The sequence below is a fragment of the Cygnus atratus genome, chromosome 1 (assembly GCF_013377495.2).
Source record: "Cygnus atratus isolate AKBS03 ecotype Queensland, Australia chromosome 1, CAtr_DNAZoo_HiC_assembly, whole genome shotgun sequence".
NCBI classification, from domain to species: domain Eukaryota; kingdom Metazoa; phylum Chordata; class Aves; order Anseriformes; family Anatidae; genus Cygnus; species Cygnus atratus.
The window spans coordinates 108,403,242-108,423,382 of record NC_066362.1 but is presented as its reverse complement, the minus strand read 5'-3'; the positions used below and the strand labels follow the sequence as shown (position 1 = coordinate 108,423,382).

Sequence of the window (20,141 nt, the reverse complement as noted above, 5' to 3'; positions counted from 1 at the left end):
CTTTCCAGTTAGTATTTCTTCTTGTCTTCTCAAAGGAGTCAAATGGAGTTGAACTTTTTACCCAGGAAAAAATAAACATCCACAAATCCAATATGCAGATGCAGTAGTTATAAAAATCTGTAATTGAGGAATGTTGGACAATTCCTGTTAAGTTTTATACTTTCTGCCATTCTGGAGGTCACATTTGTCATCTGGAAGTGTAGTTTCTAAATTGCCCTAGGCACTTGGCTAGTTCTTAAGAAGGAGTGTCTCTGATTTTGGATGCAAGGAAATGTCATCTTTGCCAAATTGTGTTATGTTTCCACACTCATCTCCTTAAAACTGGCATGTTTTTCCTTGGAAGCAATTCTTCTATTCAGATTGGATGGGCATTCCTACACCATAGAGAAATTTCTCAGTAAAATCAAAACAGATCTTCTGGAAGTAGCACAATTATGTGCAGGTCTTAACCTAACGGTACTGTAAATCCCACCTAGTTTTCAGATTACTCTTTTAGTGCATCTGGGCTGTATCATATTGGCTTTCTGTTCCTCCAGTTCTGCTCTGCTGCCTTTGACCAAGGGGATAATGTGACTGGAACAAACAATTGAATGCAGCCTTCAAAGAATGTGGTTTTGCACAAGTACCCTGGAGTGACTTCCTGCACTAACTATGCCTGTGCTGTAATTGTACTCTCCCTGTAGTTGATTTGACATGTCTGTGCATATCTGATACCTGTAGCTTTCCAATGAAAAATTTGAATTTTCTGTGCAGTGATTATTTACTTTTAATCTTCCTTGAAGCCCTGTAGCATTCCATTGAATAGATGATTTGTTAGAACTCTAGCAAAAAAAATATATTGTTGGGCCATGGACTAAAGACAGCATGGAGCTCTTCCACAAAAGCAAGTGAATTCTAGGTTAAGCTTTACACATCATTTAGGGTGTTTTTGTATGCTTAAATACTGACATGATACGGACCAGCTGGACTACTTGATAAGCAGTTAAGACCTCTTCCACCCAAGGACATTGGTTTTAGCGATGAATTTGGCTAGCTTGTTTTCTGGAACATCATAAGCTCATGGTATTTACTAAGCCAGTTTTGCCACCTTGTTCGCTGTCTAAAGTATTTTTCTAATGTTTTAAATATGACGATAAGATACCATTGAGCTGTTTGTTGGAGCAAGGTGATGCATTCTCTTTATGAGGGGAATCAACCAATGTCTTCCTTTACTATGTTGCATTTTAATAGGCAAAGGTAGTTGCCAGCAGGACCAACAGTTGTATCATGCTGAGACTTTGTAAGTTCTGCACACTGTTCAGCAGCTTGGAAGATCTGATGAGCCTCGGTTACTACTCCAGGTTGGAGACTCAGCTCTATCAGCTAGTAAAATATGTCCTTTGCTGCAGCTTCGGAGAAAAGGAAAAAAAATCCAGGAAACAGATCCAACATTTTCCTCTTCTAAGCATCTCTTATTTTCTGTCCAGCTTATTTAACTGTCATAGAAAATTAGGCAGAGAATAGAAGATGATTAAAATAGATATAAATGCACTTCACTGACATTGATGTTCTCAAATGCTTTCATTAGTAGCATACTATATCCTCCCCATCTTTTGTAGCTAAATGGTCTATTGTATCTGGTCATGAGCACTAATGTTCTTTGGGAAAGATATGAATCCAGATTTTGTGTGCACAAGCCCTCTTTTAATCTCATAAATATTGTGAAAATGACTACAGGCAGTAAAGGAACCAGCTTTCTCCAGGTCTGCAGATACAGTGAAAGAGATTAATGCCTTCACAAGGCTTTGGATTGGGGTGCTTTTGTCATCAGGGAAGATATGGGGTATCTTATTTTTAATCTGCTTTTCAGAAAATTGATGGGAATAGGAAGGTCTCACAAAAGTTTATTAAGAGAATATTTTTCCTTGTTTGAAAAATACTGTTCCATTTCAGATGCACATTTCAGAAAGTTGGCCTAGTGATCCAAGTGTTAGAATTGGAAAAGAGGAACTTCTGATAATAATTACTGACTTGCAGCTTATGACCGAAGTAATTTTTAAATGTTGTGAGAGTGTGTTGTGGTTTAGCCCGGCTGGCAGCCAAACACCACACAGCCGTTCGCTCACCCTCCCCCCTCTCTCTCTGGGATGGGGGAGAGAAACAGGAAAGTGAAGCCTGTGAGTTGAGATAAAGACAGTTTATTAAGACAGGAAAAATAATAACAATAATAATAATAGTATTAATAATAATAATGTGTACGAAATAAGTGATGCACAATGCAATTGCTCACCACCCGTTGACCGATGTCCAGCCTATCCCCGAGCAGCCGGCCCCCCCTCCACCCCGGCTAGCCACCCCTATATATTGTTTAGCATGATGTCAGATGGTATGGAATACCCCTTTGGCCAGTTTGGGTCAGCTGTCCTGGGTCTGTCCCCTCCCAGCTCCTGCTGCACCCCTAGCCTGCTCGCTAGCAGGACAGAGCGAGAAGCTGAAAAGTCCTTGGCTTGGTGTAAGCACTGCTCTACAACAATTAAAACATCAGCATGTTATCAGCGCTCTTCTCATCCTAATCCAAAACATAGCACCCTGCCAGCTACTAGGAGGAAGATTAACTCTGTCCTAACTGAAACCAGGACAGAGTGGCACTACAGGGTGACCGCTATTCCACTGGATAATTAAATCTTTCCATTCTAAATAATTCATCCTTTAGCAGGGGAAGTTGTTTTGATTTTCTTCAGGAGCCAATGGCTACAGCACTTTCTCCTGTATTGGTAGATCTTTCTTGAAGTCTCTATTCTGCATCCTTTCTGTTACCCTAGCCTGAAATATTTTTTTTAATTTAATATTTTTATAATTGCTTCTGCCATTATACTTCAAGGAATTAATAAGTTAGGTCATCATGTGCAAAATTTAAAATGTCATTCTTTCATCAGATTCATCATTCAGATGGATAACAAGTCTGAAAAAATCTTGAAGTTGTCCAGCTTGCAAATATGATCTGAGAGAAGGTTAGCTCGGAAGAACCTGACTTTGCGAATGTATAGCTTCCATTCAGCTGGAGAGGCACTAGCTTGCTGAAACTCTGCCCATTCATGGAAACGTCAGTATGCTTAGTTATTGAAAAAAATTCTTGATTTATTGGCTAAAATATGTGGGCAATTTAATTCTTGGATATGTGTGACTATAAAAGGCAAAAGTTATATTTGAAATGCATAATGTAGAGGGTCCACGATTGATCCAAAAAGGTTTTGGAGTTTGGAGTGATGAAAGGTCTGCTGCACTCATCTGTCCCAACCTTTGTCAATTAATGGAGACCAAATCAGCTCAGCCAAACTCCTCTTCCTGTCATCTTAAATAGAGTTACTGATGTTCGTGTCCATGAGTGCTGAAGCAGCCCAAAATTGAAGGAGCACAATCACTCCAACAAGAGCTTCATGCTGTTGCATGACAGATTTTCTTTTCCTAATTACTTGGTTTGGAAAAACAGTTGTGTCATTCTGTGTTAATTCCGCCTAAGATCAGAATCCTAATAAGGAGTGTTAGGTTGTAGAAGAAGCGAATTAATCATCTTAATTCTTAAGTGCTAGCAGATTGCAGGTATCCACTGAGAACCAGTTACACTGTCTGCAAAAGCTGTATGTACTTGATATTCTGTTTGTACTGCTAAGGAGTCAGTTGCTGTTCCAAAGTAAGTCTTGGGAATTGTTATCCAGAGGAATTTCAACACTGAAGTCTGAAATGCATAACCATAGGCAGGCATCTTGAGGGGCAGGGCTAAATATGCCTCTCATGGCAATGATGTGCTCGGTTTTGCTCTGTTTGAGCATGACTTCCTCTTTAGTTGTGCTCAGTGAAAATTCACAGGTACTTCTTATGGTCAAGAGTATGTGATGTATTCTTGCCAGGCAAGTTCTCATTACTGGGATAGAGAGAGAGAAAAGAATTGCTGAAGATATGTGACTTTGCAGAACATCTGGATTGATGGAAACGTGGCAGTAATCTCCTAACAGTTCAGTTCCCATGCACATGGGATTACAAATGAAGCAATTTTTCATCAGCACAGCTTTCTCCTGCTGTGTGATTCTCATATGCCTAATTTAATTGAAAAATGTGTTTTCCTCAATAGTTCTTGCTAGGTGGGGCTACAGTCCTCTCGCTTCTCTGCTTCCTGCTATTAGATTGTGGATATGAAAAATGCTGTAAAAAGCTGTCAGAATAGGCCGTACCCCACTTAATGTATATATTTGCTCTGTTTAATGAACAGGTTTCTTTAGAATACTCAGACAACCCAAGTTACATTTAGCCCATCAAGGGCTAAAACTGGAGTTAATAAATAGGCAAAATATATTTTGCCTGAAGCAGATGCTGTACAGTTCAGCTTAGGTGAATTCTGATTTAGATTACTACAAGTGAGTCAAATCTACGATGCTCTCTTGTGACCAAGGGAATCAGGTACAACAAATTAAAAACTTGTTAAAAGCTTAAAAATATCAGGATTTATATTTTTTTTATGTATTATTTAATGGTTTCCAGGATGCCTGAAGAACTCAGTACAGATCAAAAAATTATGTGGGATTTGTACTCTGACGTGTAGAAGTATTTACAGAAAATAATGGGTAACTGACTTCTTCCAGGTGTTAGAAAGAGTTTTAGGTTGTACCCTAGTATTGAGTTTTACTATGTGTTATAAGGGTGGCAAATAATCTCATCATCTTTATCAGCAAATAAGGCTGATATAATTAAATACCTTACAAATAAATCAAGTAAATTATTTTTATATGAAAATATGACAATAAAATTCTTTAACTGTTTTTCATATAATTGCTTTTTGTAGGGCAGTTTCACTTATAAGCCTTTTAACTTACGTAATTACGTGTACTTGGGTGGAGTATTGAATGCTGACTCATCTGCCTATTTTGAAGCAATTCATTTTGAATTTGACCCAATTATGGAGTCAAATTTGACTTGGAGTTTTTAACACAGTGCTGTATGTGGATCAGAATGACGATATGCAATATACGTTTGTGATCATGGGACAGAGTGTCAATTCACTTTTTTCCCCAGGTATTTTTTAGTTCTGTTTTGTCTAAATTGATGTTAGGTTGCCATCATCTTACCCAGAGAGAAACGTTTCACATACTAGAACTCTGTGTATATGTATATATATATATAAATAAAACATCGGGCTCTGTTTACAAAAAGCTATGTTCTATTCAAATTTATTATGGAAAGGAGTGCTGTGATATTGAAGTAGGGGTTTTCTGCATTTTTAATCCTGAGCTTTTGAGACTGTGAATGGTGAATTATATTTCTTAGACAAGATTATTAATTTAACCAAGTTTAATGAGGAGGATGTGAGCAGGAGGGAAGGAGACAAAAGAACTGGACAAAAAGGCTTGAAGTCATGAAAGGGAGGAACATTGTCTTTCATTTCTATTTAAGTACTTTTTTTTCAGAGATAATGCAAGCTTCTGTTGTTATTCTATCCCACAAACTTTAATACTCTGCTTTTAACTAAAGGGGAAATGCAGTCATGAGTTAGATGAATGGCTATTAAATATTTTAAAAAAATTAAAAATATGTAGCTACCTCTAGCTGTATATCAATATTTAATTTCAGCTAATAGTTAATTTATTTAGCTGTTATGTAGCGAATGGTTTATAGTAATTACAGTGTTCTTTCACTGAAGGTAAAGAATGCCATACCGGCCTTCTTACAGAAGAAGGCAAAATTTCAAGAGGTTTATGGCAGGCTCTGGAAAAAAATGGAAGATGGATGATTCTGGTACTTCCTTGAGGTAGTGGTGTGAAAATTCTCATGTGCCTTATGAAACTCACCTCAAACCTCCCTGAAATCACACAGCCACGTACAAAAATAAATTTCCATTGAGGTCCTTCTCTAATGAAAAAACTAGTTCTTATAGAAATTAATCATTACAAGGTAATAAAGCAAGCTTGTAAGTGTTTTGCTGAATTGGATTTTCCAAGCTTTCTCATGCTTTGAACACTGCTTACTACCAGAAAATTTGTTATAACATGATCTGCCCACAGGACAATTAATCTGTATCTAAGTTAAACATCTTTTTTTTTTTAATGATTTAAGTCAAATACAGTCTGCAAATCAAATCTAACTGGAACATTATTACATGTACCTCTTTACAGGACGAGACTTATTTAGGTTGCTTTCCTTATGTGATTCGGGAAGCATTGAAGTCCATATATGCTGAAGGAACACAAGCAGCAAGAAATCGAAAAAATGAAAGCGATAAAGTTGTGATTTTTAGATATATATCTTAGAAGCATTATTTTTATGTTACAGACATTCTTTTAAATATGGTTCTAAATACTAGTCATTCTCAAGTTCAGAGGTGTATTTCCTTTAAAGTTCAGTTCTTAGACAATGGAGTGTTTTTAAAGGCTATGGAATGGTTCTTTTTTTAACTTGTTTCTAGGAAAAATTTCTTAAGTCTGCTGTTTCATGATATTTTAAAATGTTTCTTTTCTGAGAACTTGAAAAGGCTTTTTAACTTACTGAAAGATTTTCATACACTTAAGACATTTTTGAAGTCTGAAAAATACTGCTGCCTGTTACTTTTGCCTTAGTGTCTCTAAAGGACAGAAGGTAAGAACTATGAAATACTGTTTTCCATGGTTCTTGCTCTTTCAGTCTCAGTTTCACCCTAATAGAGATGTGTTGCACTATAAAAGTTTCCAGATGAGAAGACCTGTGGTGTAATTTCAAAGGCTAGCCTAGCCTGCAGAACACAACAAGCTTAAATCTGATGGGGTGATCGCATTTCTTTGTCCATATAGATCTGAACATTATAGGTTGGGTTCATTTACAGTACTTCGCAGGACTGATCTAGCACATTTTTCTTTTATCATCGTCTTCAAAGCATACAGGTAAAAAAGCCACTCACACCTTCAAGTAGGCAGGTCACTTTCCATAAAGTTCTCAGCAGCGTTGCTCTCTAAATTATATTTGACTTGTACTATTAAAATGTATTAGTTCAACACTGAACACCACATAATTGTGTTTTGCAACTTGATAATGTCATAATTATGACATCTAGTAGTATGTTGCATTATAATCTTACGATACTCGATTCAGCAAGGCACCTTAGAGTAATTAAATGCTTGGAATTCAGTGGAGCTTAGCTCTTTCTGGTTAGGTGCAGACTTCAGTGTGATTAAATTTAAGCACGTGCTTGAAATTTCCTCTAATTTGAGCACAGGCTGGAGGAAATGTCCACTGTATTTTCTGGCATATTCTTTCCTTTCACCTCAGAGGAGAAAATCCTACTTGATGCAGTAAGTTATTACCCCACAGGATATATAAGTGACTTACATACCTTTCTAACTTTGTAGAATTTGCATTCACTGCAGGTACAGACTGCACATTGGACCAAAAAAGTCACCTCTCAAATCCCTATTTGTGCTCACATTCTCACTTTACATTTTGGAGCTGCTTACATAAACCCTTATTTAGAGAGTGTCTCAGTAGAGGTGACTTATGGAGAAATAGATTTGCTTTCTGAATGTGAAATACATCTATTCATTTGCATTAAGTTTGTGGCAATGCTACCTGCATAACTATTGGTTAGAACTATGTATTGTCAGTTTATATAGGAGCTCTAATATAAATGCAGGTATTCAGGTAAATAATATTTTATTTTGTTTTAACTATTCACCAAGGCAAAGCCCTTAAGGAGGTCTTGTTTTCATACTTACCAGTTTGGGGGGTTTTGATTCATACAGCTGACAAGATGCAGACATTCAAATTTAGTTAAAACCTGACTACATTACATCTGTGCAACTCCTTTGGGCACATGCCTGTGTTGAAGATTATGAACTGTGACATATTGAATTAGCCCATGAAGTAGGTACACAACTGAAAGCTGCATCTAACCATGTTACATCTTATCACGTGCCTTATTATAAATGATTGTGTAATTGTTCTTAGTAATCCTAATTGTGACATAAAACATTTGCATGACATAAACTTTCTTAAAAGTAGTGTAAGATAATATGCATGCACATGCAAATGAAGCAATCACTATGACTCAGGCACATAATTTCTGCCATCGAGAAAAATAAGGAAGTTTCTGACACTTTTTAATTTGTCATTTTGAAAGCACATGCTCAAAAGCAACTGTAATTTTGGGAAAACCACATGTTCAGTTCAGACTCAATGGTGACTGATAAGATGATGATTACGAGGCAATAAGACTCTGCTCTTGTACCAGTTTATTTGAATTGGTTCCCAAACCTGTGTTTGCTGAATCAATATGCATTCTGTCACGTAGATGTGGTTTTAAAAGGGAATTTTGGCCTTGGGGTGAAACTATGGCATGTAATTTGATGGTGTCTTAATTTGTATTTAGAAGAGGTGTTTTGTGTGCATTTCTTTTTTAAACTGGTTTAAGACCTTCAATTGATTTATAGAACTAACAAAATTGTAACTGCCAATTTTCAAGTTGCTTTTTAAGCAAATTCAAGAGTCTTGCACATGATAGTGAAAGCAGAGCTTTTTGTCTGGTAGATACCCTCCATCAAAAGAAAACATAGCAAAGAAATGCTATAACTATTTTTGGAAATTTTAAATAATTAACTATGAACTAAATCATGATTTGAAAGATAATTAATGAATTGTTTATGTTCCAGAGTAGCAAATAAAGATGTTTTGCATTAAAATTCCTCTCATTGTAGCTATGCCATAGGGCTGAGTTAAGTATGACAGAGTCCAACATTATAAACAGTGTTGTACGCCAATAAAAAGTAGACAAACTTACAGTGACAAAATAACATGTTTTCTTTTACTGCTGTAAGACTCGATCACCTCTTTTAGGATTTGACATGGTCTTTGCTATTACGGTGCACTTAGCAAAGCCTATTTAGTAGCAGTATGGTCTAGGGGCATTGCAAATGAGCTGCTTTCAAACAAGCCAACATCCACCAGAAGCTTTTGTAACAAGTTTTATTTTCTTCTGCTCCTTCTTGGTTTCCACTCTGTTTCTCTTTGCCAGAGAACACGATAAGAGTAGTCTTGAAAGGAGGTTGTAGTGGTATTACCCTTGTATCTAGTTCCCCAAAGATATTTCTTTATAACTTTAATTTTTCTCAATGCTGCTGTTTAGTGGTAATAACCCATGGGGAAATGCCTACAGTGAACCAAAGAATGAGTGAAACTTCCTCAGAGATGATGGTAGGTCTGAGAAGTGTTTCACTAAAGTACCAGAACTGAGGCTCTCTTTCATCCTGAGAAAGAGTGGTTTGTGTGTCTGAAGGGGACTTTCTGCATGTCCCAGGATTTGTGTTGGTAGAGCAATGGTGCACCCTCACACCAAATCCAGAGCTACTGGGAGATTTGAGGTTCAAGCTGAGGATGGTTTTTTCCTGAAGTCATGATCACTTTTGAGCACAGGCTCTCAAAACAAAACAAAAAAAGTTTCAACGTCCTCCTTATTCTTCTCTGGCAGGACTTAACACAATGTTACGAGGAGATAATGAGCAGAGCAACAACAAGTCTATTACAGGAAGGTTGTCATGGGGGTTTTTGTCCTGTTGGTTTGAGGAGAGATGAAATTTTGAAAAGCAGCCTAGAATCTGTGTATTTTCAGCACCTAATAATGAAGATATTCACCACACAAAGAAAAACCCTGGAACAGTCTTGAATGCACATCCTAGCCTCCAGCTGCATCTGTACTCCCTGCTTATTTAGGGAATTGTCTTTTGTGGGGTGGGGAAATTGAATTGGCAACTGTGAGAAAGGGAGGGAATGCTTTATTGATGGGTAACAGTGAGGCTGTATGGCTTTCCATTAGCGTAGCTGATGATTCAACTAGACATCAATACTCTGAACAAAATCAACACTGAAAAAATTGATCTTGGAATTTGCCAGCTAGTGTCGATAACTGGAAATCCTAGGGCAAACTTTTTTTAGCAGCTCAGAGATTGAAACAATTGTTTGCAAATCATTTACTCAATGCAGACACAGATGCCTTGGTCTGATGGACTCGAGCACAGTTCCTAAGCCAGGAACTTCTCATTTCTCACTATAGTTCAGTGCCTGATTCATCGTGTCAGATGGGCTGATTCATTTTGACCATTGTTTCCCTGCTTGTAAAAATGAATGCAATCATAATCCGCTTATTGTAATATCTGCCCGCCTCACTTGAGCGATTGTGCGGGTCACTTCATGTCTGCATTGTGTGCTGCAGCTGAGTGGGGAACAATGGAGCCTGCAGGCACCGGTGCCGACTTTCTCCCATTTGGGCAACACTGAGAGATTTTATGTACTCATCCCTCCCAGCCTGTAGCCACAGGATCATGGTGCGAGTCAGGTGCCCCTCTCCATTAGCCTGGTGGGCCCAGCTATGCCCTGCCATGGCCTCCCCCTTGAGCACGGTGCCTCCCTCGCAGAGGGCAGGTAGGTCCTGCTCCCTCTGCTCCTTCCCCTCCCCATACCTGTCTGTCCTTTCCTAAGGGCAGGAGCTGTCTGCAGGTAACACAGCATGCATCAGCAGGAAGGAGCAGGCAGGACAGGCAGACAGTTGCTGTGGCACAGGGAGTCATGGAGGATCAGCACCACCTGGAGAAAAGGGGTGCCTTGGGCATAGCACCCCCAGCGCTGCTCTGTGCCACTGCTGCATGGGCTGCCGCCTCTGCAGCTGCCCTGCACAATCCCCTAGGGACAGGGAGGACAGTGGGAATGGGATGAATTGGAGCCTGATGTCTGAAAGGGTTGCAGGTGCTAAGACACTCGATGCTACTCACTTTTCTATGGTTCATCATAACCTGGTATCATAATGTGCTCAGCGGGTATTGCCTGTGACTCCCTGCACAGCACTGGGAAATCAAGCTTCTCACTCAGGCTGCTAACACCCAGCTCCTTTTTTTTGTAAAGTCTCCTCTTCCATAACTAATAAAAATTAACATCCGTCATGTGATACAGTGTCTGCTCACAGTATTGAGTTGCTTTGGCTGTGTCTCCTCTGATACAAGGAGACGCTTTAATTTGCCAAAGGATTAGTGCAAATGCAGTGGGGAGAAAAAAAATTCAACTTGCCTCCTGAGCTGAAGATTTATTATGTATCTTATAAAATAATATTGTTTTCAATAAAGTGAACATGAAGGGAAAAACAATTCAGTGTTCTGCAGGCTTTCTGTACTGTCCTACTAAGTCATTCTAATGAACAAATTCAATGACAGAATTGAATTTTCTGTACACATTAGCAGTAACGTTGGCTTACTGTCTACTAACGCAATTACTGCTTAAACATGAAAATTGGTTTTAAGGCATCGATTTACAAGATTTAAGATCCTATCCTGTCCCCAGGGCTTGCATTACAACTTTTTGTTTAGTTTTGATGTTCTGACTTTGTTATACTAAAAAAGTGTGGCAGAGAACTGCATCAACTGTCCGACTAAGAGATGGTCTTTAAGAGACGTTGCAGAGTAGAGCCCTCATATATCATCACTGATAAAGGCAGTGAAGCAGTGCCAGCTCTCATGCTCTTGAGTTGGTGGGGATTCTTACTGAGGGCTACTGCATAGGTGCAGTATGGTGGTACGCTGTGGTATAAGCTTGAGAGGGAAGTAAAATTCAGAAGATTTCACTGAGGGCTCATATAAAGCTCCGTCGTGCTTAGAAATGTAGATGCAATTTCTCACTGACGATACTGGGAAATGAGATGGCCCCTACAGAGGGACAAAAAGGGTCTAGAAGTGAAGTGGTGATTCCTGTCCCTGAATTGCTACAGATTTTGGATATAGATATGAAGCAGTGACAGTGAGTTGGTCATTAATGAAGGGAAAGGAGAAGACAGGCTTAAAAGCTTTTATATTGTCAGCTGTCATGTGTGTACATGTGTGCGAGCACTTGCACTCTAGTAGTGTAACCTTTACAGTCTTTGATTCAGAACTATTTAGCACTTTAACACCTGCGTACTAATTACATTAACGCATTATTAGCAATTACTTGTTGCCTTCTTCATAGCAATTGCTTGCTTACTTGAATGTGGTCTTGTGCACCAAGTTCCTTCGAAGTGCATCCAAGTAATGCATTGCCCCTACAGGGGAAAAAAAAAAGAAAAAGACAACAAAGGGGAAGATCAAGAATGGACTAACTTTGATGTGAGAATGGAGTTGGAATAATCAAGCACACACAACCTCCAAGCTTATTTTTAACACTGAGTTGGATAGTCTGTCCTATACAGCTGATGGAACTGGAAAGTGCTTTCATTGTTCTCACCTTGCTGTAGTCCAAAAAAAAAACAAACAAACAAAAAAAAAACACTAGATAATATTGCACAGCTTTAGATCCTGGTAGCTTGTAAAACAATTTGCCTATAGATGCTGTTATAATAAGCCCAATATAATACAGTAAGTGTTGTGGTGATTTAGGATTTAAGAGCAATGATGAGCTTGGATAAGTGAGCATTTAAGAGGAAGTGGAACTAACAAAGATGTTCCTTCCTGTGGGCACGTTAACTTATAGGAACGCGCTGAGTTGAAGGAAATGGAAGCACAGCCCTGTGACCTGTGGTGTTACATGAGTAGAAGACAGTATTGAACAGTTCTGGTTGATGTTTAAAAGACGTGCTTAGCATCAGTGCTCAGCACAGAGTTTTGATGATCCCAAGCGTTTATGTTTTTCTTTATCATAAGAAGGCAGAATCTCATGACAGTAAATTTCTACTCTCATTACATTGGAAATAGGTGCTCAGAAATGCAGGCTCTTTCAAACAATCTCTGTGTTCATTTCTTTGCAGATGAGTTGCTTCAGAAAGAGCAAAACTACTCTGATGACGTTCTGGCCAATATGATCAGCGAACCTAGAATCAGCTATGGAAACGATGCTCTCATGCCTTCATTGACGGAAACTAAGACCACAGTTGAACTTCTTCCAGTGGATGGAGAGTTCAGTCTAGATGACCTTCAGCCATGGCATCCCTTTGGTGTTGATTCTGTTCCAGCCAATACTGAAAATGAAGGTATGTGCAATACTGGGAAAAAATACAGAATACGCTGAATTGAGTTTTGTGATTCCTCTTTCACTTTATTCACTGAAAATTGGCATCTTTCTGATGTAAGGAGGAGAGAGGTCTCGACTCTAAGTTTAGAACTGGTCTGCCAGCCATGTCTCTTTGATTGAACAGAGAATCCTGGCTAAAACTGACAATGTAGACACACAGTAAATTTCAGAGTTTAACTTAACTTCTCTTTAAAAACAGATCAAAATACAGTCCAGCAAATTGTGAGTGTCTTATAAAATACATGAGGATGAGCTAAGGGAGATAAGTTGTCAGACATGATAGAATGAGTAAAGGCTGGGGGGTTGTTTTTGGTTGTTTTGGTTGTCTGGAATGTGCTGCAGAAATGTTTCTGTGTACACAGCAATGCAAATGACTTTTTTCCTGAGGAGTACTTTATGTTGCTCATGGGCTAATCTACTGAAGTGGCTGCATAATATTTTAATAATTTATGTATAATCTGGAATTGATAGTTCACTTAGGTGCCAGAACCAATTAATCAGAAACATAAGGAACTCTGATCATGTCATTCAGTTCCTCCTCTTGTGTTTGTTTTCCCTTACCAGTTCAACTCCACCCTCATTAGTGCTAAGCTAATGGCAATAGTGAAGGTTTGTTGCTGCAAAAGCACTAGTTGCATAAAGGCCGGAGCTACAGAAACATTTTTTTAACGCAGATCTGTGTTTTGTGGATCAAAAATATCTGTGATGCACAGACATTAGTCTTCCATGCAATCTTTTGAAACCACTGGCTTAGGCTATACCTGCTCTCAGGGTAAGTTTTGAGCACCTACCTTGCACAGTTCTCCCTCAGTGCTTTTCTCCTAGTCTCACTCCAACATGATGCATGAGAGACTGTGGGCAGCTACATGCTTGGTGACAAAACAAGGGATGTGGATGTGGATTTGTCAGGTCCAGTGTTGGTGCCAGCTTATATCAGTGGAGTCAGAACCAGTTTTATGATCAAAACAGGTAATCCCCAGGCTAAAGACATGGCTAGGATGTGAGCAAAGGTCGACTAATAAGTGAAATGGAAGCATACCAAATATGAGGGGAAGAGAAGAGACTGGTTGGGAGTGGAGCTAAAGTCAGACCACCAGGAAGTCAGCACAACAGGTAGGGCCGAAGAAAAAGAGCTGAGAGAGAAGGACCAAACTCAAACGGACTGGCCAGCAGCAAGAACCAGAAGAAAGTAGCTTGTGACAAGGACTCTGGACTTATCTGGAGGGCAGCTGCAGGCAAGTGATGCGCTGAGCAGTTGAGAGCAGCTGGCTGGATTGCGTCAGATGCTGGCAAGTAGCACAACCTGCTGACCAGGCTGGCAGGCTGAACTCCAGTCTCCTAGTGAGTCAGCTGTGACTCGCCATAGTGCAGTTGCTGAGGCTGGCTGCCAGGAGCAGACCATGGTCCAGCTGGTGGCATCTCCCCTGCAGAAATTTTCCAGTGCAGCTCTCACTGCAGCTTTTCCCATAGTTGCAGTATACATTGCATCCGTTTCTTTGCCTACTGCCTGCTTTCATGAAACTTAAGGGGGAAAAAATTAGCTTTGAGGTCTGTCCACCCAGCTTTCAAAATGTACCGGTTTCAGTCATCAAATTCAGAAGTTACTAGGTGTACAGGTGCACTCAGACATATCACAGTTTAATCACACAAGCCTTTTTTCCCTTCAGAAACCAAACTAAGCCCAGAATTTAATAAAGAAAGGTACATACTTCAGTGTGACACTGAATCCCTAGGCAAGTATTCTGAGCATGGTTATCCTTTTAAAATGTATGACAGCAAATAAGAAACAAAAACTCTTCTGCCTTGAATAACATACTGTTTAATTACAAATCCCTGTGTATTTTAATGCATTACATCATTTGTTGCAGCACTTCTTAACATTTACTGTGGGAATATCTTTTAGCTCTCATGACTTTAAATTGGTTTTGTTTGTTTTTTTTTTTATATTCTTGCTTATCTTTTGTTTGCTTTTTTTGTTTCTTTTCTGCACCTGCCCAGTTGAGCCAGTTGATGCCCGCCCCGCTGCAGACAGAGGACTCACCACACGACCAGGTATAGAACTTGCATGGCTTTTACCTAACCTGTGTTTTCCCAGCATGTGTGTGGTCTGCTCGAGCTCAGATGATCACCTTTTCTTTGGTGTAACCCTCTCCTAAAATGCAATGTTATGTCCTGAACTGGGACCTGGTATTTGAGGCATGAGTTGACACACACAGGCCACGTCAGTGGTGTCTTTATCACGGGTGTTCAGTACGTGTGCGTGCAAAGGGAGTGGGACTCAGAGCTGGCACTCACGTGAAGTTGTCATCCCTGGCAGCAAGAAAGCTTTGGCAGATGTAAGATGCAGTAGCCACAGTACCCCAGAGTGCAGAGAGCACTTTTAATTTAGGAACATATGATAGGAGTACCATATTCTCGATGCAAGTATACTGTTCTGTGTAAATCATGGCTAATAAAGAATTCATCTATACCATTTTAGAAGTGCGGGGTACATCAAGATCTTTTTGCAGTGATACTTATCTTAGCTAATTCCAAACATCTAAAAATTGACACGTATATTCTCACCCTGGATTCAGTGAAGACACCTCTAGACAGTTATCCATGCCATTGTAGGGTAGAAAGAGGTGAGTATTTGTCTTCCTGTTGAATTCAGATGTGGCTAACTCAACTCAGGTTGCAAATGCTTAGAGTTGTGAGATAATTCAAATTTCAAAAGGAAAAGATTGCTTTTCATACTATTTTTTTTTTGCTTCCTAGGTTGTTTTTCCCTCATCTCTGTTTAGGAATATCTAGAAATGGATGATTCCAGTGATTGCAAACAAACTTTGATTTCAGATTACTTTTCAACAAACAGTGAGATTAGATGAGTTTATTTTAGGGTCAGAGTTATTTCATTGTCACATCTCTGTTTTATTTTTTTTTTCTTCAGATCAAGCTGATCAATCTATCTTATTTCTCCCTTCATCTTTTCCTCTAAACTTCTATTGGAAAGCATTACGGGCAACACCTTAGCATGTTTAAATCTCTCCCCATACCACTGGTATTTACTGACTCCGGCAAACGCTACAGTGCGGAGTGAATTAAGACCATATCTCACAGCAGTTGGGAGGTACGTCAAGGCTGGCCAGGTGGTGTGTTCCTGGCATTGTTTTAGGAGTCTGATACTGGTGTTTAGAGCCTTACTTCATTCCACAAAGAGAGCCTGGAAGCTGGTAGAGTTCCTGTAGTATTAAAGTTTGTAATTGCTAACCTTTTTACTTTCAGTCTTTGTGAAAAATCTCCTGTTAGGAGGCCCATATTTATTACTAAAGGTTATTCCTTCCTCCCTTCTGTTGCCATACACACACACAAGTGACAGAAATCACTGGTGTCACTTTCTAGGGAAAGGATTTTCTCATACTGCAGCACCCTAGTTTCAGAAGGAAATGTGTTTTTAAGGCCATTGTGTCAGAGCACTTTGTTGGTTGGGGTGATACAAGTAGTGCAAGAAGCATGCCCGGCATAGGTCATGAGTGGTCTTTGTTAATGTGTGTGATAGACTGTTAAGGAGAGGTAGAAATATTTCAACATGATCGTTACGACTTGAAACTCCCAGCAGATACAGGAAATATTACACTATGAAGAGCACATGGAATAAAAGTAATGCCACCAAGGGGCCTTTGTGCCACTCACTGTGTTTTAGCACAGTTTAAGTGGTGCCAGGGCTCTTGTGTTCTGCTTTTGGTGTAGAGACTGAATCCCTCGGGACAGGCAGGGATGCACGCTGCATTCCTGCGTGAAGACAGTCACCTCACTAGAGAGGCTGAAATCTTGCTGTTGTGCCTGCCTTCCAAACTTCACAGCATCAAATTTCTTAGATTTGTATATAAAACAAAGATTTTACCCCATTACAGTACTGGTAAATATATTGTAACAGGAAACAAAACATATTTCCTTCACCATTTCTGGTAGACCTTCATCCTTACATCTTTAATCACTGTGCCCAGATTTCTGCAAATTAGTTCTTAGTGAGAGAAATTCTGTCAGTACATGCCCACCTGATTTTCCATCATCTTTTGAAAGTAATTTATCTGCCCAAGTATTTCAATTTAACAAAAAGCTGGTACCGGTCTGAGTAGCTGTCACAAACTAGGAATTGTGGAAAGCACACGGACGGTTAATTAAACAGTGTGAAATACTAAGGACTTCTGACAGTTTTAAAATTACTGTGCTTTAAAATTGTTTTACTTGCTAATTATAAATAAAACATCTATGTTAGAGTTTCAAAGAAGAAAAGTGATACTTTTTTTCTGCAGTCACTGTCCTTTTAGAGTAGTCAGTTGGTATTCTTTAGGAAAAAATAATCTGGACAATGAGGATATTATTACAGAATGGAAAGTATTAGCAGGGGGGCTGGAGGCAGATTAACACACACAGCTGCTTGTAACTTTTTGTTTTGTTTTAATTGCCTGCATTCCTGTTGATTTCCCGAAAGCTTTGCCACTGTCACAGTCTTGACTTTTCAGTTTGTGCTTCTGCTTGTCTTGCTGAAGTGAACTGGGTGGTTACCAGCTTCTTCAAGGTTAAAATACCTTGTCATGTCAACCTGCAATAGTCCAAGCCTGGGCTTATGATCAATTGAATGTTTTTAGGTGTTCAAAGTCACTGAAGAAAATTGTCTCTTGAAGGACCAACACAACTACACAGGCACATGTCCTTTTTTCCTTTTTCCATTATCTTGTTACTGGTTTTCATCCACATGACGTTCTTACAACGATCACTACATTTTTCTTAACAACAAATCTAGATCATGTGGATGATACTTGTCTCCTTCCTGAAAGAGAGGTCATTTGGTCACGGTACAGAAGGGAAAAGTAGGTACTTAGTTTGTGATATCTGGGATAACTACAGTTTTGGTACTTCAGCACATCATTCTCCCTCTTTCAAAAGAAACAAACAAAAACTTTGAAAAGAGGCAGGAAATGTGAAGAGTTGGCCAATCTATAAAGCAGTAAAGCTTATGAGTAGGACCAAGTTTAAAGTGTTTACTAAAATTCAAGGCCAGAGTTGTCCAAATCTGTAGCTCTGCTGCACTCCACCTTGACTAGCAGCAGCTGAAGCTTGAATTTGAGTCTGACTTATATCAGTCCCAAGGGGAGAATAATTTGTGGGGAATCCTTATTTCCTACTATAAATATAACATCTGCATGATTCACACTGGTATATGAAAAGGAGTCCAATGCTCCACATTTTGCTTCCCTTTTTAATCCACAAATGGGGGAACGAAAATAAGAATTATGCCTAAATCTCTCTCCTCTCATCTCCTTCCTCAAAAGGAAGTAAACAGAGGTAATAAAAAGGTAAAAGGGAAGGAAAATATCTAGAGAGCAGTCATCAGTGAGCTGTATTTTTTCATACAGCCTGAGACGTTAAGGCATTTTTGGCATGTTCCTGCCATTTCTGAATTGCTCCATACGGGGAGACAACTAAAAGGATTCAGTCCAGCCTGAAAACTTCCATAGGAAGAGCTGCAAATATGAGGAATACCGCTTTAGTTGATAGCCTAGCTGTAAGAACTTTTTCAATAGTGTCTCCTTGCCCATTCCTCAGAGGTCACTTTTTCATGATAAGTATTTAATATCTTGCAGCTGAATATTGGGTAATTATTAGTAACTTTGTTCTGTTTATTTGTAGAAAGAGACATAAAGGTATATATAAAACAGTCCAGATACTCATAAAAAAGTTCCCTATTACTCGTGTTAACCCAGCAGTCTGATTTATGGAAATTGAGTAAAGATTAGAAAATTTGCCATCAGAATGGATGTTGCCTAATATCAGCAGATTTTCTGAAGTTCGAGGATAGAGAAGAAAAAACGGTGCTCTGTACAGGGTAAATCGTATTCACATCTGTTGCACAGTTGCAGCTGTAATTACACTGCTAACAGCTAAAATTATATCACTAACAGGATGCCCACAGTTCACATTGCAAGGAGATTATGAAGTTAATTGTGTTATTTTCTTCCACATAGTGTGGTTTGGTGGTTTGTTTTTTTCTATGTTCTCCCAACCCTTTGTCAGTAGATTGTTTTGTAAACATTCAGTAATTCTGAGGAGAGCTTGCACATAAAGCTGCTTCTGTGTCTCTGGCCCTTCTGCCAGTAAATCATGATATCTCTTAGTTCTATTACAAATTGTAGGAGGCTGAGAGATTTTTTTATATATGGTTGCAGAGGCTCTGAAGCCTAATGACTGTTCTGCAGAATCATTAGCACATATGCTGCACTCTGTACAATGTCAGGGCATAGAGCGGCTTAGGGAATTATTTATGATTTTCCTGACAGAAATTGCCAGGTCTTTTTCTGGTCTTCGTGATGTTAGTTCAATACTGTTGTCTTAAACTAACTGTCTGCAGCTACCAACTAAAAATCCATAGTAGATTTTTTTAATTATATAGTTAACTGTGAATGCAATTCTGTATGCATCTGCTCAGCATATGTATTGATATGCCAGAAAAAGGTCACCAAATTTTACTTGTTTTGATTATTGATTTTTACACACCTGTAAATTATCTCTGGTCTTCTAGAAAATATTTTTTTCAAAGTAAGTTCTAGCAAGATTTTTTTCTTAAAAAATATATATCTTAAAAATTCAAAGGAATTTAAGAATTTAAAGTATTCTCTTTAAAATAAGATTGAAAAGCTTCTAAACAAACAAACAACAACAACAAAAAAAGTTTGCACTTCTTTACTGCTTTCTCCAGTTTGAGAGTCCCGTAGTCATCCATGAAGTAAAAGCAAACCACCATTTTACTAACTTCCATGAAGAGACAAGAAAGTTTTGTATCTTAAAATTACTTCTCCTCACTGATATTTCAGTTGTCTTTACAAAAGTGAGTATATAATCTTCATTTTGTGCATGAAACAGCTGCAATGACCTTCACAGAGTGATAGAGTCTTACGGAAGTAATAGTTGTACTTCTAGTAAGAACTTGAAGTCGTCTTCCCAGATAATTGTTCAAACACTTCATTCTTTTCCATCCAGCCTTTTTTTTTTTTTAATGCAGTTTTACCCAGGGAAAGCTGTTTACTACATTTATAGCAGACCCTCGTTCCACAAATCTTCTCTTTTTCTTAACACCACTCAAA

At 38.8% G+C, this 20,141-nt stretch overlaps 1 protein-coding gene across 1 annotated transcript in view; it reads left to right on the top strand.

Moving 5' to 3' along the window:
• APP (amyloid beta precursor protein) overlaps positions 1 to 20,141 on the top strand; it is a 210,383-nt gene that overhangs the window by 173,080 nt on the left and 17,162 nt on the right. Inside the window, exons 13-14 of the mRNA XM_035545590.2 lie at positions 12,755 to 12,976; positions 15,016 to 15,069. Of these exons, the coding sequence (XP_035401483.1) occupies positions 12,755 to 12,976; positions 15,016 to 15,069 (276 nt within the window). The remainder of the gene's footprint in view (positions 1 to 12,754; positions 12,977 to 15,015; positions 15,070 to 20,141) is intronic.